General features: G+C 37.8%; 1 protein-coding gene across 1 annotated transcript; it reads left to right on the plus strand.

Moving 5' to 3' along the window:
- The first annotated feature begins 7336 nt into the window (after positions 1–7336).
- Positions 7337–26458, plus strand: LOC128923063 (uncharacterized). Its single transcript, XM_054235431.1, has 13 exons — positions 7337–7458; positions 7529–7895; positions 8980–9180; positions 10606–16603; positions 17869–18146; positions 18254–18383; positions 18769–19367; positions 19496–19879; positions 20875–21341; positions 21430–21480; positions 21578–21671; positions 22460–22537; positions 22812–26458. Exons 2-13 carry the CDS (start codon positions 7530–7532, stop codon positions 22845–22847), a joined length of 8682 nt encoding a protein of 2893 aa, XP_054091406.1. The 5' UTR covers positions 7337–7458; position 7529; the 3' UTR covers positions 22848–26458.
- Positions 26459–26462: the final 4 nt, after the last annotated feature.

The raw sequence follows: 26462 nt of genomic DNA on the forward strand, positions 1-26462 counted from the left end.
AACCTTCAACCAAACGATGCTGCAAAACTCGAGCCTCCGTGGTGCTGTACGTCTTGTTAGAAAGTGTGTGAACCGGAAGCTGCGGCACTTTCACAATAACCAAACAAACACTGAACATACTAAAATACCTGCAGTTCACGCAAATGCACAGAAATCTGAAATGGAAATGATTTCAGAGCCATTGGAAGCAACTATCGCGCCGAGTCGGGGTACCATAAAACGTAGACGCAAAAAGAAGGATAAGGATGGCATGCAGTCGCAAAGAAATCGAAGCCGAAAAGCGATGCAAATAGTCGCTAGAAATACTGTTAGCGTAGTAACCGAAAACCAAAAAACTACGCTGTCACCATCATTATTGGCACAGGCAACCAAAACCGCATTACCAACTGTAGTGTCCACAATTTTCAATTATCCCAGTGACGCCACAACAATGTTGAGTTCAAATGAAGACGGCGTTGAGTTTAAGCTCACTGACGATATTAACGAAGAGGTGTTGCAACCAACGCCAGCACTCAATACCCATATCGGTAGTATCACACAAACCAGCTTATCTTATGAGATCGCTACAAGTATACGGTACGAAACGGTGATACGCACGCGTACATATACTTATATTGTTGATCGTGTTCACGATGACCAGCATCATTACATAGAATCCTCCACATTGGTGCGGCAAGAAACGCAAATTGAGCCACATAATGTGCTATCGACGCACACATTGTCGCACGTACTAGTACAAAAAGTGGTCACACCATCAGCTATGTCATAGCCGTAATTGGGTGAACGCATTAAATAGTTGGTTACCATACATAGAACTGCAGTGTTCATGAAAATACCCGGCGCGCTGCCGCTCATCTACTCAAAAGTTAATACCAAAGGATTTCCTGCATTGCATTTCCTAACAAAGTTGTAAAATATCAGTCAAGAGCCCAAGGACCCAATTATTATTGCTTTCATATCATAAAAGTGTGGTTTCTATAATGTTTGTATTTATTATACGATCGAATTAAAAAATATTTCATTCTTAATGTTTTTTGTTAAGATCTAAGTCAAATACGACGTACTTCAACCTTCTAACCTTCGGATAAGCAACACCAATGCAACTACTCTCCCAGCATCTATTTACAAAAGGCTCGATAAGGTTGGGTTCAAATGGTTAAGACAATCTCGTAATTAAAGCATTTCCATCAACGTAAAATTCAAGATGATACCGTTTCGATATACTGCACAATCTTAGTACTGTGCTACAGACACAGATTTTCTATTAAACTTTGCACTGTCATAACTAATTTTCATCAAAATTTCGTACTCCGGTTGACTATTAATAATATATAGTGTAAAAAAAAAACATAAATTAGGTTCAAATATTATTCTATTTACATTTGTTAAACACGCAAAAAAAATAGTGCCAATACAGCATATCTGTGCTAAGTGTCTGCTTATAAAGAAATAAACAAATCAAAACTAGAATTGACTTACAAAAACGTACCAGCTTTGACAAGATTTCCGTGCGTAGGTTATCTTTTTTTATAACATAATTAAATGTATGTAAGCATATAACGTTTTCTATTAGTTTGTAAATATACTCGAGAATATGTGAGCTCAAAGTTATTGTACACATTTCTGTATATATTATTGGCCACATAACAAGGACAATACTCACACGAAAATTCACTGTTGACAATCAGCTGTTTGAAATAAATGTAATGCAATTTATAAAATTATATGCGCTAAACAAATGATTTCTTTAGATTCACTTTCGACAACGTATATATTATATTAAATTTAAAAATAGATTTTGAAACGATATTTCGAAAGCGCGGCATCTTGATGAATATGTGGTACGCAATAATGGCACTACCTCACCAATAGCCTTTTCGCACAGCCAAATTAATTGAATAAATTAAGGTTATAACTGAGAAACCAGTTTTTGTCTTTCGCACTTTTTATTTTTGCTTTCCATAAGAAGCTCGGATGTTTCAGCATCTAACTGCTATTTTATAAATAAACACAGCGAAATTTACAGCTTGGACAACAACCCACAGCGTTGCATACCATACTGATATGTATTCGATTGAAAAATTGCTACTACATTTATTTTATTTATTTATATTTACAGCATATCTGTGCGAAGTTTCTGCTTATAAAGAAATAAATAAATCAAAACTAGAATTGACTTACAAAAACGTACCAGCTTTGACAAGATTTCCGTGCGTAGGTTATCTTTTTTTATAACATAATTAAATGTATGGAAGCATATAACGTTTTCTATTAGTTTGTAAATATACTCGAGAATATGTGAGCTCAAAGTTATTGTACACATTTCTGTAAATATTATTGGCCACATAACAAGGACAATACTCACGCGAAAATTCACTGTTGACAATCACCTGTTTGAAATAAATGTAATACAATTTATAAAATTATATGCGCTAAACAAATGATTTCTTTAGATTCACTTTCGACAACGTATATATTATATTAAATTTAAAAATAGATTTTGAAACGATCTTTCGAAAGCGCGGCATCTTGATGAATATGTGGTACGCAATAATGGCACTACCTCACTAATAGCCTTTTCGCACAGCCAAATTAATTGAATAAATTAAGGTTATAACTGAGAAACCAGTTTTTGTCTTTCGCACTTTTTATTTTTGCTTTCCATAAGAAGCTCGGATGTTTCAGCATCTAACTGCTATTTTATAAATAAACACAGCCAAATTTACAGCTTGGACAACAACCCACAGCGTTGCATACCATACTGATATTTATTCGATTGAAAAATTGCTACTACATTTATTTATATTCTATAATATCTATACCACTATTAAAAAGAGGAAAGATTTGTATGTATGTTTGTATTGAATAAACTCAAAAACTCTTTCACTATTGGAAAGCTACATTCACCCCGAATAAGATAGGCTATATTTATTGCTAGAATCACAACTTTGTGGAAATAGTTCTTAGGTGAGGGTATCGAAAAGACTCCGTGATGAAGAATCTTAATCTGAAACTTAAAATCGTCTTGCAAGTCATTCTCTTCGCATCGCAATCGCGTGCCAGAGAGTCGAGTAACAAGCGCTCGCAGCTGCTTGCTGAACAAAATGGTAAAAATAGTAAATCAACTCAGCGCTTTTATCAAAGGTCGGCTAATTGTTCAATTAACCGTTGTTCGAAAAGGCTATAAAGTTCATGTTTCTTATAAACACAGTTTAGACCATACGCAGTGTACATAAATATGACTTAAAAGATAAATTATTGTCAAATATGTTTTTAACGATTTCAACTTGAAATAATTTATAATAATTCGAAGATAGTTTAATCTACATACATATATACCTTGCTCGATACTAAGGAATAAAACATGTTTTATTGCGCAAATTAAAGCACTGTCAGTTCTTTTGAACAGACAGCCTTTTTTCAATTTCGTAGCAGTCCTCACATTTTCAATATTTACATATGGGAAGCGACGCTGAAATCACTGTACATATTTTTAGTGAGACATCTGACTCACGTAAACCTGCATATATTTTCAACTGTAATTAATTGTGAGTCTTAGTTTATATTGCAAATTAATATTAGTTGTAAAAAATAAATTTATATATATTTTTTTTACCAATGTATAGGCATATATGTATCGATAATATAACACTTTAACCAATTAAAATTCCATTATCTAGTTTAATGTTATTTTGTTACGTAATTTTGTATCCATAATTAGTTTAAATATTTGTGGATTCTTCTGTTTACCAAAAAAATTTGAAATATAGTTATTTTAACAATAAAATAATCGAGTTCATAATTTTTTATACGTATAAGTGGTAAGGTACGTAGGTTGTAAGGCTGTTTCCCAGAGAAAAACGCACGTAGACAATGAAATTTATGAGGCCAGGAACCCCTTTTGATTAGGTATTACGATGCATCAAAGCGTACTGAACATACTACAAATTCGCAGGGATTTGTCACTTCTAAATATGCTATTTTGCGCGGTTGTTCGAAAAAGTGAGATCCGAAAAATATTGTTCTTGATTTTGCAAAGGCGGGACATTGCAGCAGAAACTGATGAGTTCATTCCAACTCGTCCTCCTCCATGCTGCTACAGCTAGCATTCGGTAAAATTTTTAGCCTTACAGCGTGGATCACAATTGAACAATGGCCAGTTAGTATTTCTACGACTAAGGAGAGGTGAAGAGCTCGGTAGGTAAACGCTTCCCTTAAATCATCGATTCTATGGCACATGTGTAGAAACAGCCAAGAACAAACCAGAGAGTTGTATTGCTGAACGATACATACATCTGTTGAAGATTTGACTGAGCAATTGCTGATTATTGGTAATGATCGAGTAGCTGTCGACGAATCGAGCGGATTTCGAATTATTGTTACTTTGTCTCATCGAAAAACGAACTCATCATGTCATTCATTCAAATCTATTAACTGTATAATCACCAACTAACCAATTCATTGGATGTGCCTCGCTTATCAACGTACAATTTACGACTAAAGATTGGCTCTGTTATAAGCATTCCCCGAAACTTAAACCCACTAAAACAAAAAAATCTGCTAATTTATTACCTGTAAAGAGAAGAAGTTCGCTGCCAGGTCAGCTAGCATAATAATAAATCTGCACGATTTACAGTTAGTCTTTCTAAGATTTCATGAGAGAGTTTGAAGATACCGAAAACATTGCTGCCTTTGATCCACATGTGTTATAATTTAGCTTTTAATAAATCGGTAATTATTTATACATGTATATAAAGGAATATAATAGTATACTACAGTTATCAGCGATATATAACAGCCCGGAAATTAATTATTCAAGAAATTATTCCACAATTCAGGTATGTACACGTTCAACTTCTAATGTAAATGTTTATAAATATTGTATAAATTATGCTTAGCATTCAATTTTCCTTTTTTGCTATTTTATACAATCCTGCTTACTGCTTTATAATCCCACTAGTGCAATTTATCGCGTTAGCTGTAAGTTTTTTTGTGTTTTAGGACAAATGGGAGCTTCTAGGCCAATATTCGAAGATAGGAAATCTAGTAAAAAGAAATCCGTAAATGTCCAAAGAGATGGTTTGAATCATTTGTATCTCGCCTCATATAGGTATGTAGGTTAAGTGGTTGTCTGTCGACGAACTTAGGCTTTTGCGAGACCTATTGTGACACCACCGGGACTGGAATCCACTCACATTACTAAGTCCTCTTGGAACCACACCGTGGTCTTGATGAAATTAAGTAATCCGCATAGTTTAATATGTGCAATTTGCGCCACATCATCGTGGAAACCGCGTCCAATAGTTGCGATTCTTTCCTTATATAGGGAAGAGGTGTGTTATAGTTTCTACTTCTTGGCAGCTTCTGCTGTATTCATTGTAAGTTATCCCCAGTCTGCTGGCGCGTCTCCCAATCAGACAGTCTTATCATTCCTTTTAAATATCAATAGTCGACATACATATACGGCTCTTCTTCTACTCAGGCCACGTTTGTCTGCTTGTGAGCAAATCAGTGACTGTTTCCACCGAGAACCAGCTACATATATTATATACAGCATATGTGTCGATTAAATATTTGCACGTTGCCAGAGGTATGCAAGAGGTTACTCTTTATTGACATCTAACTGTAAGACTGTGCTCACTCTGGGTATCACTGTGTGCTGGAATCCATTGCAGGTTTATTGTGAAATATAATGATAGTGTTACTAATAGCTTCAAGCATTATTTTACTATCTTGATTGATATTCTATGAGGCTTCAGTGATCTTAAAGCCAGCCGCTTGGCTATCCGTAAATATAAGATATTTCTGTTCGTTGATACTCTTTTTGAAAGAGTAGGCTTTCTTTGATAGCTTTGATATTTCTTATCAATTATTGGACTTCAGCCATTGGCCATATGTCATAATCGGCTTTACCACAGCCATTTAAAGCTAATGAGATACACGAGGTGTTAGTCCCCAACCTTTTGCAGGTAGACAGTGCTAAAGCAGCTTTCTTTACCCTTACTTTTCCATGATAGCTTCCTGTCTAAAATTAGTCCCTGATAGCTTGCTTTCTCACTTATTAATAGCAAGGTAAATGAAATATATCTAATTGTATATACATATGTACAGAAATGTGTATATAATAAAAAATATATAGAATTTATTTGGCACAAAAATGCTTACATGTAAATTGTGTATATGTAATATAATATTTTTTAAATATTTTAGTATTAGACACTGTTTATAAATATTTATGCTTTTGCAACATGTGGCATATAAAAGTTTTGTATGTAAACAGGATGATGAGAGAGGCTTGTTTTCAATGTCCGTTGCATGAAAATAAATGTTAATTTACGGATGACTTTACATTGAATATATAGATAAATATGTAAAACCCTCCAATGAAATTAAGATAGCAACGAAATTGGTAAAGATTTTGTCAGCTACAGCAAGATTTTATTCTACCTGTAATATTTGCTGCTTGTAGTCTATGGCTTCTTGTCCTTAACACAGATATAACACTGATGCTCAGCTACCGTACCTTAATAAGAACAACGGCGGCTTCGACCATTCCTAGACGAAGCAGAAGTTTGGCGGAGGCCGCCTTTGTGTACAGTCGATTAATCTGAAGTTTCTTCATCTTCCATAATTCTCTCCATAAGTACAAGTTCTTCAACCGTTGTACTAGAGCGGCTGAAGACAGTTTTGTTAATCGGCGATCCGCCTCCAATCCTCACAGGGTCCGACAGGACGGCACCTATTTCCATTCCAGGCGAGATGAGTTTTCCTAAGCGACTGCAGCTGGAAGGACCTTTTTCGTTCTACGGTGGGCCAAAAGGACCACACAGCTGCACCAGTGCTGCTTTTTGTCCAACGCTTGTCGAGCTCGTGCGATGTCTATATGTCCAGCGCGCTTGCACAAGTAGATCACCGACCTGCTGCCATCCCGACGTCAATGTTGGTACCCTCTCGTGCAATCTTGTTCGTTTTGCAGTCACCAACGATTCGACGGTGACCGTTATTATAATGATGTATTGATAAGGATGTCAGACACTCCTTATCAAGGGTAGATCGTACTGACATCGCTATTATGGATCCGATTGATTCGAAATTAATGCTCAAGTATACAAAGTGCAAATGCTTGTAAGAATGTCTCCGGAAACCGTACACTCTAAACTTGTTTTGTCTTTTGTACCAACCTTTTACCTTTTAAGAGTCGCAATTTTGTATATAAGTTCGACAACATTGTCTGTATAAAACATCCTGTATATAGTGATATTGCGCCCCATAAGTGCGTTATGAAAACATTTATTAGATTTACAAATCGTAATGCAAACATATAACTCTTTACCAGTAACTCCAGCAAACAGCTATAGGCAAGCGAGTGTCTTTACTGCTTCCACACAACGCCAAATTAGGCAGCATTCCGAGCATGCAACAAAGTGTTCTAGGACGGATAGAAGCTTAAACAACGTGGTAAATAACTAATAAAAAAAATTTAAACGATGCCGGCAAATATGCCAACATATACACAATTTTTAATCAGCATGTTTTGTTCACACAATAAGGTTGCCACACAGTTTAATGATGACGCTGGCGCTAATCTGGTGCAAGTAGACAATGATGAAGTAATAGATGAATTCTTAGATGAGGCACGCTACAATTTTGCTACACGCGTAATGTCGAATGGTGTTGAAGTAATTATTGCTAATGATAAGAGTAAACCAACTGGTATTTATGGTAATGTAACGGAATTGGCGTCTAAAAACGCAATACAATCGGAAGAAACGCAACAGGTGCCACTGCAATTACGAAGTGTGCCAAGTCAAACAACCTTCCGCCCCATGACACTGGCGCCGAGTACTTTAAAGGATAAAATGATACTTGTAATGCCAACTCTAAGTACTCAACAGGTAAGATAACTGTGATTTCAATTTGCTCTGCAGGGCTTAAACAATCATAAAGTACCATATTTTAAGGCAATTCAAGGAATGAATGAAAGCATGAAATATCGCTTCTAAGGTCCTAAAACATAACTTGCATTAATAAGTAGTGTCCGACCGATTCCCAAGATCCTAGGAACTCTTGCCTATATCTCGCAAAAGCTAGGCATTACAAAAGAAAATGAAGGAAAGATTCTACCTCATGCCAACCACCCCACCCCCACCCCCAAGCATCTAGCTAGCGACCGGTAAAATTTTATGTTTGACAGTTAGAACTCCTGTAACTACGAAAATATTGACTTCACTGACTTGCAATTTCCTGTGATTCCGCTGCGGACAGTCACCCAAACTAGTCTGATTGCGAAGTGTTCCGATGCAACTGATAGTACTGGCATTGCTTGCTCTTCGCAGCAGGGAATCCGCTGCAACATTGGATTATTTATGGTATTAACGAATTCGAAATTATAACCTTCCGAAGGGCATCGTAGATGCTGATACTAGTATCTTTGGAAATTGTAGCACTGCATAATCGAGGTGGGTTCAAATTTCGCAGAAGAAGAATAATCTTCAACCGAAAATTATGTGTTGATATTCCCGCTATATGAATAATAGTAATATATATTTACTCTAAAATGAGATTTACCGATATTAAAAAATATATCATAGGGACTTAGGTGTTAATGCTCGCTATTTGGGGTCTTTTAAAGTTATAATCCGAATTAGACAATCCTGCGATGATCGATATCACACCCCGAATTGGTGCAAAGCTTACTTCCGATATCTTAACTGCTCAAAACATTGGGCGTGGTTGTCAAGCGATTTCATGCATAGCGTCTGGATGTGAACGTACCGAATCTGCCTGATTTTATTGTAGTGGTAGTGTAAAACTCCAATACCACAACGCTAACTAAATTGGATGTCTCTGTAAAAACGACAAATAAGTTTAAGTCGCCAGACTGCTTCGCAACTAAGCTGATATTTAGTAAAGTAGCATTTCATTTGTGTTATGTGATAGATTACACTGCTGAATTTTTTAATGTCTTTCCTTCTACAGGAAAAAATTTATTTCCCAGCTGATTACAATCAGTTTGTAACGAAAACGTGCTTAACGACTTATACTTACCGCACCACATATTTACAAGATGGGTCTACAACTGTGGAGAGCCGAGAGCAAGTTATTTCCAATATAGCCACGGAGGAGCGCAACTACTTGCAGATGGCACCAGCTTTATCTTTGGGCGTAACTTTGACGAGAGTAAGTAAAATACTATTTATTATACTAGCCACAATGGTAAAATATCAGCTGCTGAACGTATACTCAAGTTTATACTTGTCTTTATTTTGTCTTTTATATTAGCAAGTATTTCTTTCGTTGTCTTAATAGAGTATAGTAGAGTTGAAACTTCTGTCCAGATGTCTGTCTGTCCGTCCGTACAAGCGATATATTGACTAAAACTCGAACGCCATTTGTTCTTCTTATGGCTATTTTTCTCGCAGTGGCCAAATGGTGATACCAAGTGTTGTCACGACTTTCTCCACCTGGTGTTTCCAACGGGGTGGAGGTCTTCTACTTCCTCGGCTTCCACCAGCGGGTACTGCATCGAACACTTTCAAAGCCGGAGTGTTTTCGTCCATTCGGACAACATGACCTAGCCAGCGTTGCTGCTGTCTTCTTATACGCTGAACTACATATGTCAATGTCGTCAAATAAATCGTACAGCTCCACATGCCATCGTCTGCGGTATTCGCCGTTGCCAATGTTCAAAGGACCATAAATCTTGCGCATAACCTTTCTCTCGTTAACTCCTAGCATCGTTTTTATCGGATGTTGACATCGACCATGCTTCAGCACCATAAGGTAGGACGGGAATGATGAGCGACTTGTAGAGTTTGATTTTAGTTCGTCGAGAGCGGATTGCCAAAGTAGCAACTGTTGGTGTTGGTGTTGTTGATGCTGGTTCGAAGGTAGACGAAATTATCTTAGACATTAAAGTTATGACTGTCAACAGTGACGTGGGAGTCAGGGCGAGAATGCGCTGACTGTTTGCGGACAGGAGATATTTCGTATTGCCCTCATTCACCACCAGACACAATATCTGATCCATGGTGGATTTTCCAGATTTAAAGCCACACTGATAACGTGCAAACAGTTCGTTGACGGTGGGCTTTACTTTATATGCGATTTTGAGGACACTTATCCCTCGGTCATTGGCGCAGATTGTGGGTTTCTCCCTTTTAGATTTTGTCTTATTTGTGTTATATTATTTTCGCAAAGGTTAGGTTAGGTTAAACTGGTAGGCCAATACGCCACACATAGACCTATTTAGGTCCTTTGCTCTACCAGATGGAGTGCCGTCACGTTGTCCACGAGGAGTATACCATAGCATACCATATATTGCTTTAGTTTTATTGACAATTATGTCAATTAAATAAATGAGGAATCAGGAAATGTCAAGAGCAATAGAAACAATGAAGCATCTTCTGTGCAGCTGCACTGCATTGTCAAGGCAACGACTTCGCTACTTGGGGGCCTCACAATATGAGAATCTGGAAGAGGTATCGAAAGTGAAACCACGAATGCTTTAAAAATATTCTTTGCCCACAACAAACACAAAATGTTATTCATATTAATGTAGTACAAATATTACATTTTATTTTTATTTTTTTTTTTAATTAACAGACGCCTGCATTAGCTGTAGGAATATTTCCCACGACATATTCCTATTACAACACCATACTGGATGATGATCATTCGGTGGTGCAGTTGTCCAAGCATACAATTGTGAATACAATTACAGGCCCTGATGGCTATATCAATTTTCTGCAGTCGTCTGAAGAGGCTACACCTGTATACGAAACTAATACGTATTACAGCAAGTTGACATTTACAAATATACTACATACGACCGGCGCCGAAGAAATGTTTTTAACCACTAATATACTCACACAGGTAATTATAACAGAGTCATTGTCGCCACGCAACTCGCTATTGTTGAAGTATATAGAGGCTAGTACCACACAGCTTAATAGTGAAACTGATGCGACATTAACGACGCCGTCGCAAACAGGGTTGTATCAAACGAAGGGTGAATACGATCTGCATATATACACAACGAAAACATTTCTGACAACATTAACCTATTTGAAGAGCACATTATTAAGTGGCAGTGATGCTGCGAATAGCGCTGTGGTGCCGGAGTCGACACAAAATCATGTCATTCTAAATTATCGCACACGCATTATCGATAATGTAATAACCGAAACAATACCGAGCACATTGGTGAACAGCGCGTTGGTTTCCAAATTTCGAGTTGTATTGAAATCTTCAAAGCCAGACCGACGCATCTTCATAACCACAGCCGCCTTACTGAATGGACAAACAGTGGAAATAACTGCAATGCGCGTATACCAACCAACGTTAGTGGCGATGAAGGATGAAGTAAAAACTTCGAAGGCAACAACAACAGCAATTATTACAACAAACGTGCCGCCGCAAAAGACACGCACATTGAGCGTTGTGCCAACTAAACGCAAAGCGGCACACACGCAATACAAAAAAAGCACGGCTGTAGCCATGAAAAATCAGAATACAACAACTACTCATGCAACTAGGGATGAGGACTCATTGAGTGCGGATAGCGAGTACAACGAGGTCTATTTAAGCAAATCCCCGCAGCAGCTGCTTAAACCAACGAAACCACAAAAGCATCAAACAAAACACCATTTGTTGGACAACAATATAACTGCTACAACTACAACAACACACAACAATCGGTTGCCGGTAGCTGTGAGTCAAATAATCGACTCACTGAACTTACAGCGTTTGCATGCGCTGCGGCCAGTCATCAACGCTATGGCCGGCTTGTTGCAAGGCAGTTTTGCAACAACGCAAAATCAACAACAGTTGCAGCTGGTAGGTAGTGCCGCAGTGCCGTTACCGTTAGCGGTACAAACTGGTGCAGTTGTCAGCAGTACGCCTGTGAAGAGCATGCAGCGTGTCAACTATCAACCGATGAGCGCAAGTGTAGTGAAGAAGCAGGATACGCCTATATATATACCGGTGCAAGACAACGCCGATTATGACATTGATAGCGCTACAATACAAACGCCGATCGTGGTTGATGCAAACGGCGCAGTAGATTACTACACGCAAAGTCTACAGTTACAATCTCCTCCCGTTGGAGCTGTTAACGTGGGCGATGCCAATAATTGGTTATTAAATCGGCAAGTAAATAATTTGAAACAACGCACGCTGCCGCACCAGAGTCCAAATGTCGCTGTTAATCTTAAAAATGCACAAAATCCAGTCACGTTAAAGGAAAACAACAATTTCAACACTTTGCTAATAAATGGCGGCATACCAATTAGGCCCGGCGAGGTGATCACTGCAAATTCTGATGTTATCATCGGCAAGCCGAATGGCATACAGCAACCCCAGATACCGCTCACTAGCAATTTTGGCGGTCCGTTAGTGGCACAAACTCCGAAGCATAGTAAAAAGCATGAGCAAAAAACTTATAAGCAACACTATTTATCGTTTGAGAATGAAAAACAACAATTGCAAGCATTCGATGCTAAGAGTACGTCTGTGTTGAGCAATCATATGAGCACAATACCGTTATGGCATGCACCACAACTGCAACACCATTACGCCCAGCGCAAGCCAGTCTTGCAACAATACAATAACTTTCCGTTGCAACTGAGTTACCACAGTCATTATGAGTATAATAAAAGGTTGCCAAGCGAAAATTACGATTACCTTCTGAGACCGCCACCGCCAGTCTTAAACGCCCCACTTGCGAGTCGAGAAAAATTGCCACCCATAACTACAACTCGTATCACAAATTTACCGTTACTAAAAAGTACAGTAACGCCTACGCTTGAATTACTTGCTAGTGATTTGCAGAAATCGGAACCGTACCATACCATACCATACCAAATCGTCAACCATAATAATGTTAATACGGTAGTAAGTAAGGAAGCAGCAATGCAACGCGATGATTTGACGGCTAATAATAATAATAATCATAATTTTAATAACAAAATTAATACTATAAATAATAACAATTTAAATAATAATAATAAATTACCAAGTATACCTTTTGTAATGTTGAATACAAGAAAAAAATATGTGAATTATTACGGCAGCTTTCCGCAAACGTCGCCACAGCAAGCAGATTTTACAATGCAATATATGGAAAATCCACAAAATTTGCAAAATTCCCTAAATCCACCAAATCTGCGCCCTCCAACGGCATACCCACCATACTCTTATTCCGCTTTGAATGCCACCTATGACACCATGCTGTTAAGCGGCGCGCTGCCGGAAACTCTCGTCGTGCCTATAGGCACGCCAGCCAATCATCAGAATATCAATTTGCATACACATGTCTTCAGTCACAATGTGAATATGCACGCACCGCCGCTGACATTTAAGAAAGAAGCAGATTATCCGAAGTATGCCACCGCTGTACGTGGCCAGATACCGAATGGAGTGGTTGACGGCACAGTGCGGCACAATATGCCACACATCAAAGTGCCACACAATGAGAAGCAAGTGCAGATTAATTTAACGCCACAAAATATTATCGAACAAATCGGTGACCCGCACGCCGATTTTGTGGCATACACCAAAGACACAGCGCATACAAAAGCGATTTATGTCGAGAATAACGACGACAGCGCAGTTATTGGTTCATTTTCGCTTGCTAACAGCTTACCGACGGGTGAATTGCAACAACAACAACATGGAAATTTTAAAGTAGCAAAGCCGCTGCAAGCACAAACACATCTCTATGTTATGGCGCATGATGCTAATATGACAGCTAAGCACAAGCAAAGCGCTGACAAGCGACAGCAAGTCATAAATGAGTACCAACGCATATTTATACCGGCAGCAGCAGCAGCTGATACGCGCACGCAGCCGCAGCATATTGTTGATGACGCCACTACAAAAACAACAGCTGTTATGAAGCCTGAGACAAGCATATATCCTGCAACGGTCGCTTTAAATATCGCAAGCTCATATTACCAACGGGATAACACGCTAGACGAAATAGATTACTTAACAAGCAACAGCAAGTATGTGACAGCAGTTGATATGCTTGCTGTGAATAACAATAATGCGTCGTCAGCTACTATGACGCCCAACATGGCAGACAACAATAAAAACCATAAATCGAAAGCTACACCTGGCAACCACTATAACACTGCTGTTGGTGACAACAGTGAATCGCAGCTGGATCAGCACACCGCGTCGGCGACAAATAGTCTGCATGAGAAAATACGCACGGCGCAGCAGCAGCAAGTGTTGCAACCATTTTTCTCGCCGATTGCGGCAATGGAAGTCAATAATATGCACACCACAATGCGCGAGCAATTAAACATTGCTAACACCAGCAGTGCAAACATGAACGCTAATCGTAAAACCCTACGTCCCATAAGCTATTATGTGCTACCGACGAAGGCACTTGTTATTACAACGCCTAATGATAAAAATCATACACAGCATACGCCGTTATTAGCGGTTGGTACACCGTTTGCCGCGAAAACGCGGCAAACTTTACAAAATGTGACGCCAGAAACGCAAAAAGAGCCGGTTTATTTTGCTAAAGGTGGCGGTTTCACAATTAATGCGGGAGTAGATGCTGTATATACCCTTACAGATGATACGGCAAGTAAGCAAATGTCAAAAACAGCTGTAAATAAATCAGTAGTGGAAGCACACTTGAACACTATAATGGGTGGACCGAACAGCAACAGAATTAGAACGCAGCAAGGCGCTAGTAGTCATAAACAACTAGCACAGAATGATACGCGTGCAGTGAATCAGCGTCGCCACAATATAAGCAATTTACCGTTAAAACAAACAACAATTTTAAAACCGTCTACAAAACAACAACAGCAGCTGCATTTGCTCGCTTTGTCAACAGTGAAACCACAATTAACGGCGCAGCATCGAAATACCAATAACTCACAGGCTTATAAGTCAGCAATATGGCAGCCACCGTTACAAGCGCCAACACAAAAACCGTTAGCAACGCAAATAAAAAACAAATATATAGCACGCACAACAGCGCTGCTGTCACCGAGACTGCAAACCATTCCGATTTCGAGGGTAATACAGCAGAAAATGCCATTAATAACAGTTGAAAAGCAAAATGCGCCAAATACACATACTACAATTAATTATAATGTGTATAAACGTGTTAGGCCAACAACAAGCTTGAGGGGTGCAAGTAGCACAAACATGGTAGATGCAGCTTTCCGCATCCCACAACATAATTTCCATAAATTGAGTACAAACGCGCAGCACGTAATTGAAAGCAGAAACAATAGCACAATAACTGTGCAACAATTAAATGATGCTGAAGAAATTTTGTTGCATGAAACGTCGCCAAATACAGTTGGCAACCTGCATGAGATGTCTGTCATCGAGTCTTTGCTGGAATCTTCCGAAGCGCCAATACTAATGCCAAGTAATACAGCGTTGCTAACGGATGGCGGATTTGCACAAATAACGGTTCTGCCAAATGAAATGCTTTATGAAAAACAGCATACAAATAATTTACAAAATTACAAAGCAAAAAGTCAAACGCAACTGCAGACTGATAAACTCACAAACAGCACAACGGATGCCATATTTTATGTACAAGTGGAGTTGACGCCAACTATGTATGTAATGAGCACAGAATTGTTAAATATTTCCAAAACACAGAGTACACTATTAACAACAACTGCTTATGAACAGTCAGAAGATGGTGCTAACTTTGCAAACAGACCACAAGCGACTAACGCGGGGCATACAATTATACAAACTGAAACTACAGTAGAAGCTGCAGCAGAAATCGCAACAGAATCGATACTTCAAATGGCAACAGAAACCGCCACTGCAACAGTCTTAACAAATCAGAAAGCAAATGTTTCAAAAGTGAAAATACAAAAACAAACAACAAACAAAATTGTTGCGGAGGCACCAATTGTAACTGAAACACGCGTATTAGCAACTACGGATATTATTATAACAGGAGACGAAACGTTGCAGAATAGCTTCAACGATAACAATGAATTTGCAACAACTTTAAAAGCAGCAGTGCCACAATTTGATAATACAAACCAACAACCAGAAGTAGTTTTCGTTGCAAATGAAACTACTATGGCTAAAAAGCTTGAAGCGCAGTTACACAACAATTCAAGTGCGCCTGAAGACAGCGTCAATGTGGAACCGCCTAACAACAGCATTTTTATTGTGATGACCAACTCACAAAATAACGCTAAAGCTAAGCAGCCATATTACGTGACGAATGTGATTAAGTTTGGCAGCACGGGCGCCGCAGCGAATGTCACCAACGCTACTAATGATTTGGACAGCATTGATACAACTGCTGAAACTATACAGTTAGATTATGCTGATAGCGCACCTACGCGCGATGAGGAATCTATTGCCGATCTGCACGATTCGCGTATAACCATAAATCAAGTGCTGCTGGGTGGCGTACTTATCGCTACGCCACCGAAGCTAAGCGATCATGTTGTCATTAATCGTATAACCGAGAATGTAACATGTCTGCCGTCATGCAAAATGGCGCGTAATGAGGTGTGCATTCTAACCGCATTACGCTGGCGTTGCGTTTGTCGTCCCGGCTTTGCACGCATGTTTCCCGATCGGCCGTGTAAACGTAAGTATATATGTATGTAATAAATATAGGAGATGACCCCTACCATCCTCCAAAATATATCAGAAGCACTCAATTTAACAGTGAAAAAGGTACCATGTCTCAGGAACTCCCTGATTTATTCCTACGAAATTTAGGTTAGGTTAGGTTCGACAACTGTTCCCAAAGGAAACCCACCTAGACTATTGAGGGCATTTGAATCCTTTGTGATGCCAAAAAATGTATCTCCCTACTTAAATTTTAAAATCGACAAATTTGTGTTTGAGTTTTTAGTTTGACCGCGTGCATATCGATGGGACAATGGCTATTGTTAGAACTCCTATGACTAGGGAAATATTGATTTCTGGGCGAAGAGTTCCCTTGACCTTAGCGTTTCTACTTTGGGCCAGCAGAATTTAGCGACATAACAGGTGCTAGCGACTTATAGCGCTTGCTCAGTTCAGCTGAGACCCATTAATCTACTTGTTCTCATTCATCTGTAGGTGAGACGGACATGCCTAACCTTGTCAGCTCATTAACCTTGCAATTGTTTGCGATTCCGCTGTAGCTATGCACCCAAACTACTCCAGTTGCGAAGTGATCTGATGCAGCTTATAGCGAGAATTGTCATTACTTCCAAACTTGGAGCACACAGTCATCGAGATCAATGCTAGTATCGGTGCTGTACTATCAGAGTGGATCGTCACCTCTCTGAAGGCTGCTGCGCTTGCAGTGTTAAATTCGCCGCAACTTTTATGGCAGGCACTTCCGCTTAAAACCGATACAATAGTCTGGAAGCCTGAAGCTGAGCTTGAAAAGAAGTTCCCGACAAAAACTACTTCCTCAACCTTCCCCGATAACTTCGACCCATCCGCCAGGAACACGCTAGGGGGATGAGATTCCCTCCACTAGCAAAAAACCAGTAGACGCGACACCGCTAACTACGCCTGCGAGTAAAATCCAAAATATGTCAAGAAATCAGCCGGACAATAAACGGCTCAAGGCGCATCCACAACTTCCTCCTATGAGACCAAGGAGTGGATAGCTAGATGAGGTGCTCGAGCTAAAGACGGAGGCCGCTACTCCGACGTCCTAAAAATTATAAAGAGCTCGATCTGAATCGCAAATTTAAAATTTGGCAGTTAATAGAATGAATAATGATGCATACGAACTGAGCGCTTCATTAATTTCTTTAAACAGGTCAAATTTATCGTTTATTTTTTTTATTTTCTTATATTATTTGTATGTAAAATGCCTAACAACTTTCTATAATATTACAAATTATCAAGCAACCTACACATACGAATTGAGCCTACATATTGACCATTTTGGAGACATTAAATTGTTTTACGCACATACCTTGTCCGATAATTCCACCGATGAATATAAACATCTAGCAACAGTTACGAAAGAGGCCATTAATCGTATGGTAATGCAATCTGATTTACGTGATATCTATCATGGCGTACAATTGTCAACATACACTTCAATGTACAATGCAAATAATGGCGCTGGCAATTCGGCAAATAGACAACCGTTGGATTTATCCGCGAATTTACTTTTACAGGTTAGTGTTCCTAAGCTCATTATAACTATTATAGTTATTTACATCAGAATTATATATATATATATACATAGTAAAATATTTGATTTAATATTAATATTTGTATATAGCTTTCAGAAAATAGCGAGGAAGAGCGTTTAATGGCTGTTTTCAAAAAGAGTTTACGCCTAAGTAACTATAGTATCGGTGGCACAAAACTGTTTACGAATCGTAATGGTGTCGAATCATTAGCTATAAAAGGTAAGAAAAATTACCAAATACTTTTTCCTGTTTCAACACTTTTCAGAAGCTTTAAAATCAGACAACTTCTCAAGATCATTTGTATACAGTATGTGGGTCACGGATGTCACCCCGAGCTCTCGCCCCTAGGAGGGGACCAGGGTTTCCCTTGACCAACCTCATGAATACCCCAGAAATTGCAGCAGCGACTTGCTTCCACTCTGCGTGGGAGATGGCTCCATCCTCCCTAACTCGCGTGCGCGCGCACATACTTGTCTGCGTCTCTATTACAAACTACATTAAAAACTCAGAATACACTGTCTGAAAACATTTACTAATAACAAATTTAAAAGCTTGTGTTTCAGATATTTCAACTATATAGTAATTCTACAAATTTAATTCACAGATTTCAATGAATGTGCACACGAAAATTTTCACGATTGTTCTGCGAACGCCTTTTGCTTCAATCTCCAAGGCACTTATACATGCAGTTGCAAAGAGGGTTTCGCCGACTTATCCAGCAACACCATTTACCCGGGACGTCTGTGCTCAGCCGAACTAGTTGGATGTGAACAATGCCACTATCATGGCAAATGTGCCATTAAGAAATCCGAACGCTCACACACTGCCGGACGTGTACTGTGCGAATGCTTTGCCTGGTATTCGGGCTCAACATGCCAACTAAATTTAAAAATATTACTTATAATACTAATAGCCGTCGGTACGATACTTTTTACACTTTTACTGTTTTGTATACTGCTAATGTGTACCAAACGGCATACCTTGCGTAAAAAATATCCGCCGTTATCGCAATCAATTTCGGGTATTCAATGCATAACTACGACGAAAAATTCTGGTCTAGCCGGTATTGGGCTTTTAAGGAGCACCACCAGTAAATACGGTATAAGAGGACGCCCATCAAAACGTATTCAGCTCGATAAATGTGCAATAATCAAGGATACAAGTAGTGAGAGTAGTCAGAATACGTTGTTGTATGTGTTGAAGGTAAGTGAAGAGTACAACTTTAATTCTCAAATACAAAAAAAATTCTGTTATTTTTTTATTAAGACACCTACTATATTTGAGCCTCACTATATTTGAGCCTCACTATAAAACTTATTTTACTTATGTAGAAGGAGTCCACTTCTAGTTCTAAGAAGGCAAATCAGCGCTCCAAAGATGCATATGTAAAGACAGGCAGTCGTATAGAGCAGCCAGAGTCAGTTGATGCCAATAATACCAACAATAATGAGAAATATATGCTAAATAAACGCAACTCATTCACCGATTCGTCCTACAAACATCCCGATCAAACGGATCGGTCTTTGACTGTCATGATACCGCGTGCCAAGTATCATGCTTCCGTGCTGCCGCAAACTGAATTATTTCACCAACATGTTGTAATGGAACGCACCAAAAAACAATTTGAACAGCAACGAACACAACGAAAGGAGCAGCTTAAATCAGATATTACTACGCCAATTATACTAAGGCAAGACAGTAATTCCAATAGTATGGTAAGTAAAATAAAAAAAAACATTACGATTGTAATATAATATGCCTCGGATTTTCTGCATCGAACACTGTCAAAGCTGGGGTGCTTCACTCTATAACCTAAAGACACGACTCTCAACAGTGACGTGGAAGCCAAATCGCTGATTGTTTGTTTGATGACAGGATTTATTTCGTTTTGTCGTCTTCTCAACCAGACCTAGTCTGGAAAAAGCAGAACTAACTTGTTGAGACCAGTCATATCAGTATCATCATTGTACGCCAGCAGCTCTACAATCTTCCATATGAAGCTCCGCAGTTCGTATTATTTTCACCAGTAATAGATAGAATAAGTCACCCTGTTGAAGTCTCGTTTGATATCAAACGGCTGGGAGAGGTCCTTTCCGATACTGAAAGAACTTTTAGTGTTGTTTAAAGACAGTTTACAAAACAGTATTAGTTTTCGGGGATACCAAATTCGGACATAGTGGCAACTCCTTTTCGTGCTTTCGAAGCTTTAAATAGACGAAGAAGTGGTGTGTCTCGATTCTCTTTTCATGAGACTTTTCCAAGATTTGACGCATGGTGAATATCTGGTCAGTTATAGATTTTCCAGTTTTAAAACCAGTCTGATAAGGTACAATCAGTATGTTAACGGTAGGCCTTTCACATAGTACGCTCGATCAGACCGTTATAATTCACGCAGATTGTTGAGTCTCCCTACTTGATTCCTATATGAGTATGCTCCGGTATTGAAACCTTCTTTAAGTCTCCACATTTACTTGTGCCGGGGCTATTTCGGGCACCGACGAAGTCGATTAGCCTAAGTTCGTTTGGGGATGTTTTGTCATGGAGTATGTAGTTTCCTTTTCGACCGTTGTGCGGAAAACATGCGCTGGTATTGAAATCGACAAGCTGGATTTCGAGATCGTTGCGGGGTCGCCGCGGTGCGTTTCAAGCGCTTGTATGTTTTACATACTTAAGTGATATTACCATTAAAGTATTTATGTATCCTTTTCAGCAACAACAGAAGAGTAATACACAGAAAAAGCTAAACAACAGGCTGCCTAAACATGTAGAGGCAATATCCATACGCAACATTAAGAACGATGACTGTCAACTAACAAACATGCATCTGCATCAGTTGGGAGCGCTTGTATCGGCTGGATTTGAGGTGTCAGCCATAGTTGGGGAAAATCTATTAATAACAAGCAGCAATACGAAATCCGAAAACATTACTTTGGCCATAGAACCCAGCACTGATGCTATTGATGACTTGGAAAAACAAAAACAAGATCACACAGCTAGAAATGATGACGCCAGAGACTCGAACATAGATATTAACAATAAAAAAATTAGAAGTTTGAATCAAACTACACTAACTCTAAGTGAACAACAGCAACACCAAATCGAACAAAACAAACTGGTTGAACAGTGTTCATGTAGATCGTCAGGTGAAAATTGTGCTCCTGGCCAAGATGAAAATAAGTAAGTCATTGTAGACTCGTGCACTTCACTTCGTTTTATTATCAAAAATTTATGTAAAATATAATGTTGTATTTTTTAACCTTTACAGCTTACTCAACTCTATGGATGTTTGGCTTGAACATTGTCAACGACATGAGATGTAAGTATAATACATAATACTATGACGCACATTTGAATGTCCGCGTAATATAGTAATATATATACCATATGTAAAATTGAATTGTTTGCTTTTGCAGTTCAACTGACGCGCATTCTCCACGCGAATCCGTACATGCTGCTATGAAACATTCACATATTTGTTTCGATACGCTGGCTTCTAACACAAATGATGTAAGTATTAATACAAATCAAAATCACCCATTATTAGTGACAGTCCCAGCCGACTACAATCCCACTGTTTCCGAGAGCACTGGCCGTTGAAGAAGAGAGGACAGCTCCACCTCATCTCAACAATCAAATATAATCTTGTTCCGGTAGTGAACACATCCGGTAGTGAACACATCCACATGTGTTATCCGAATGATTTTTAGGGCATCCGCGTAGCGTTTCTGACCCTACTCCACCCGCACCCGATGCGGCTTGTGAGCAGGTATTTGTGCAACTTTCATGTAGGTCGGAGTCTGTTTCCGCTGTTTGGAGCTTAGCAACTCTTGTGGCGTAATCTGTATGCTGCTCTTCTTTTCCGCTGTATTTGGCGTTTACCGCGGTGTTACCATATTTGAGCTGGCAGAGGTACTATTTGATGCTGGCGCCTTTTATACCAATACTCCGATTTTCAGCTGGACCACCTGGACAGCCCGCAGCAGGATGAGGGGAGTAGTCTCCCCGCCGTTACTTCCTCTACTTGTGTCTTGTCCCAGCGCTATGTTGCTGCTCATCCGACACCGGGCAGCTTAGCTTGCCTTTGGTGGTCTTCACTGATTCTAACAGCAACTTAAAGTTTTACTAAAGTAACGAGTAACTTTAAAAAATTTTAAAGTTATTTAAATGATCAAGCGTTTTATAATAGAAAATCAGAGATATAAAAAATCTTAATTGCCAGATCTATGAGCTTAGTTTTAGGATGCAAGCTCATGTACTATTTATTTCTTAATTAAATTATTATTTTTATATAACAGGATGCAAACACGATGGCTGAACGGGACGTGGGCTCTACATTTCTGTTACCGCATACGCATCTTTATAAATCGGACAAGGTAAGTTTTAGTCGAGTATTAAATTTACTCAAAAATAAGCTCGTACCATTTCAAGTACCGCATTATGAGTACCGCAGAACCGCAGTTCGGTTTAAATGCTTCAGTCTTTTATACTTAGTAATATCGCTAATTTTTGATTCAAGTATTTTTCAATAAATATTTCAAAAATCCTCAATTCTGTTTCCGCTCCTCGCAAATAACATAAACGAATAGCCGTATAGACTTGCAGAATTTCCTAGCGTCGTAATGTTCTTTACATTTTTTTCTTTTCCAGCAAGGAAGTGATATATCTGGTTTCGATTCATTCTAATCTCTGACACAACAGTAGCGCGTATTAACAGGTGGTCCAAAAATCGTTTGATGATTTTTGTTTGTATGTATATACTATGTACGCATATATTTTTGTATTAATATAATTATTTATTTATACTTATTTACTTAGATATTACATAATTCATATAATAAAATCTTGTATGCTTCATGAGACAAAACATAGCTTTCAAATGCAATTTAAAAGCTTTTGTGATTCAAGAAAAATTATTGAATATACAATATAAATTTTATGCCAGATTTTGATTAAATCAATAACATATATAAACTACTGTATTAAATGCATTTCGCTATAAAAAGTGACGCCAATATTTTAAGAGGCGATTTACTCACAAGCATAATTATTGTTTGTTAATTCAACTATTTATTAAATGTTAGATTTAAGCAAATACATAACAACCAAGCATACGTTAAACTAACTGTATCACTATCGTTTTCCATAAAAAGTGCGAGCATTTAGCTTTTAAAATATCAAATTTACGAAATTATGAAAAACGAGTCAAAAATCGTGAAATCCAAGCATCGTTGAATGGATTAGGTGGGTGTCAGATGCCAAAAACAACTGTTATTTTTACAATTTTTTTTAAATTAATATAAACATATACATACATACATACATACAATTTAAACAGTATTTTGTGAAATTTGTATTTAAAAATTCCGAAAACTTAGCCGTTTTTTATTAAAATTTTTTGTTCAAAATTTCACCTTTTATTGGCACGAATTAAATAGTTGGTATAAAAAATAAAAAAAAAAGAGTGCGAGGAGTCCCTACGCGCGGATGAAGTTATACTTCTTAGTGATATTCCAAGAAATGCATATCATTTTGTATGAAAGAAAAATAGCGAGAGACACTTTCTTAAATTCATATTTTATAAATTTATTAGGCACATTTTATAAACCAAAGTCCAAATTAATTATCATTTCTGGGTTCTGTCGGATTGATATCTATAATATTTACAATTGGATTATGATAACTAAAATACGATATGAAATGTCTTACATCTATTTTATCTATAACTCTCGCGAATACCGTATCAATAGTCGTACCTCCTTTTGTCGTAGGATCATTTCTTCCATTGATCATTTCTAATGAAAATTTCTCTCTGAGGAATGCCAGTATTGGTTCAGCTTCATATGTACACATGTGAATATGTTTATACATACCAATGTGCATATATTTATACATACACATGCGAATATGTTCATATTTCAATCATACATCTGCGTACACATTTTTCCGAAGTCGTTTAACTTCAAAAAAATTTAATTTTATTCAAATAAAAAAGTTACTGCCCCGGGTGAGGCTCGAACCCACAACTTTAACAAATTTTAAAAATTTAATTTTATTGACATAAATAAAAAATTTAATGCCCCGGGTGAGGCTCGAACCCACAGCCTTAAGAAATTCGAAAAATTCAATTTTATTGAAATAAATAAAAAAATTAACGCCCCGGGTGAGGCTCGAACCCACAACCTTGAGAAATTTTAATTTCATTGAAATAAAATACATTCACATGTGAATATGTTTATACATACACATGTGAATATGTCACCAACCAAATACTTTCCATTTGCAAAGAAAGTAAATGACTACAAGAAATGATCCTGTGAAGCATAGTCTTAACTTTTCAACGGCAAACGCAGAGAATTTCAAGCAAAAGTCACATAAACTAGTTGAGAATTCGCAGAAATGAAACAGAAACGAAAGAAAAAAATCAAAAGAACCAAATTTGTTTACATGCATATGTGTGTAAATATGTGCACTTGTAGTACATTTCTTGTAAAATCTTCGTTGCCACGGACAACGAATGACCACAAATAGTAATTTTTTTGTCACAGACTTGTAATCAGTGTCGCGTTTTCGCAGGCAAAGAGGTCCATGTCCCCAACTTATATTATTATGGATTGTTTTATGTCTTTTATATTTGCTAATAGTAAGTCAATACTATCCAATGCATATTTTGCGCATTTATAATTACGGAGGGATCACTTGAAACGACTCTGTGAAGCTCGATGTGTCGAAAAATTGATGGCCGCCTGCGCAATGCCAAAGCGACGCAACATTGCGCTGTTGGTAGAAAATCGGTTTGTCGTAAATATGTATGAATATGTATGAGCATGCAAACATATCGACATACATTTTTGGCGCTTGTTGTTTTTGTAGAACATTGCTTTCGATTTTTGGTGGTTGACAAACTTACATGCACGCATATACAAATGTAAGTTTGTGTGTTTGTTCAATGACATATACACATGTATGTTTATGCATAATGTTGCATGTTGCGCAACAATTATCGCAACCTTTTCCGAACTCGTATAAGAAGTATAAGTATGCTTCGCTCATTAAATAGATAATGTCATTCCAAAGATGTGTGCAAAATTAAAAAAAAAAAATCGCCTCAAAACCTTTCAAGAAATCGTGTCCAAAGTTTTACATTCAAACTGATGTGGCCTGATGTGCGGAACTTTGAAAGAGTCTCTCTCATAGAATTTTACACGGATCGATCTTATATTTTTGATAATTTTTAAGCATATTGTACTATTCACACAAAAAAAAATTCTACATTTTGCAATTTCGAAACCCACCTAACCCCTTGAGAACGTAAAATGAAATATAAATGCCACAGCACATACTATTATAAAAAATGTCACTCATCGACAAAGGATTATATCCTTTTCGTATACCCAAATTAATTGAATATATTAATACTTTAATTGATAAACCAGTTTTTGCCTTTTCGCACAGCCGGCTACTCGATTAACGTTCAGCAGCTGATTGCTATTTTATCACAGCCAAATTATTCAACTCGCTTTGTACATATTCGTTTAAAAATTAATGTATTTAAGAAATTTCTTTTGTATGGCAAATCAATCTAAATCTGCGCTTGAATCGAGCATATGCCGGTTAATTGTGCGAAAAACCTATTAGGGGTCTGACAGTAAAACCTTGTATAAACTTGGTTCAAATATTCCCGGAAACTCTGAAGAGGCTTAAGATTGCATATCGACGTATCGTACTGTTGTCACATAGAGTTGTTTACTCGAAAGAACATAATAGGGGGATTACTTACACCAACGTATGTGAGAGTTCGAGCACACCCATAGCAGAAAACAAAATATCAACGAAATTTCCAAACGTAATTATGTTTGTGCTCGGGTAAATAGCGTATTATAAAATGTACAAAAACAAAACAATAATTGCATTTGTTGTATATGTAAAATATACAATATATAATAATATTTTTCTTTATATTGTACTAAGCATACGAGTATATAATAATATATGTACTATAAGTCAGAAAATGGGAACAAACGAGTGACAAACTTTGTGCCAGCAGATACTTTTATTGTCATAAAGACAACTATTTTATTTTAAATTATGCATATACATATTTATATCTATTATATAATAATACAACATACATAACTGAGTTGTATAAATTTGCTTAGAAATTTATATTTAAATTACTAAAAAGTGAAATTATTCTACGCCATAAACCAATAACATGTATACAAATAAAGCAATTGTTTTTGTAATAATTAATCACGACTTAATAAAAACACTTAAAAGCAAAGCTATAAAATCTATATT

Source organism: Zeugodacus cucurbitae, chromosome X (genome assembly GCF_028554725.1).
Source record: "Zeugodacus cucurbitae isolate PBARC_wt_2022May chromosome X, idZeuCucr1.2, whole genome shotgun sequence".
In the NCBI taxonomy this organism is placed as follows: Eukaryota; Metazoa; Arthropoda; class Insecta; order Diptera; family Tephritidae; genus Zeugodacus; species Zeugodacus cucurbitae.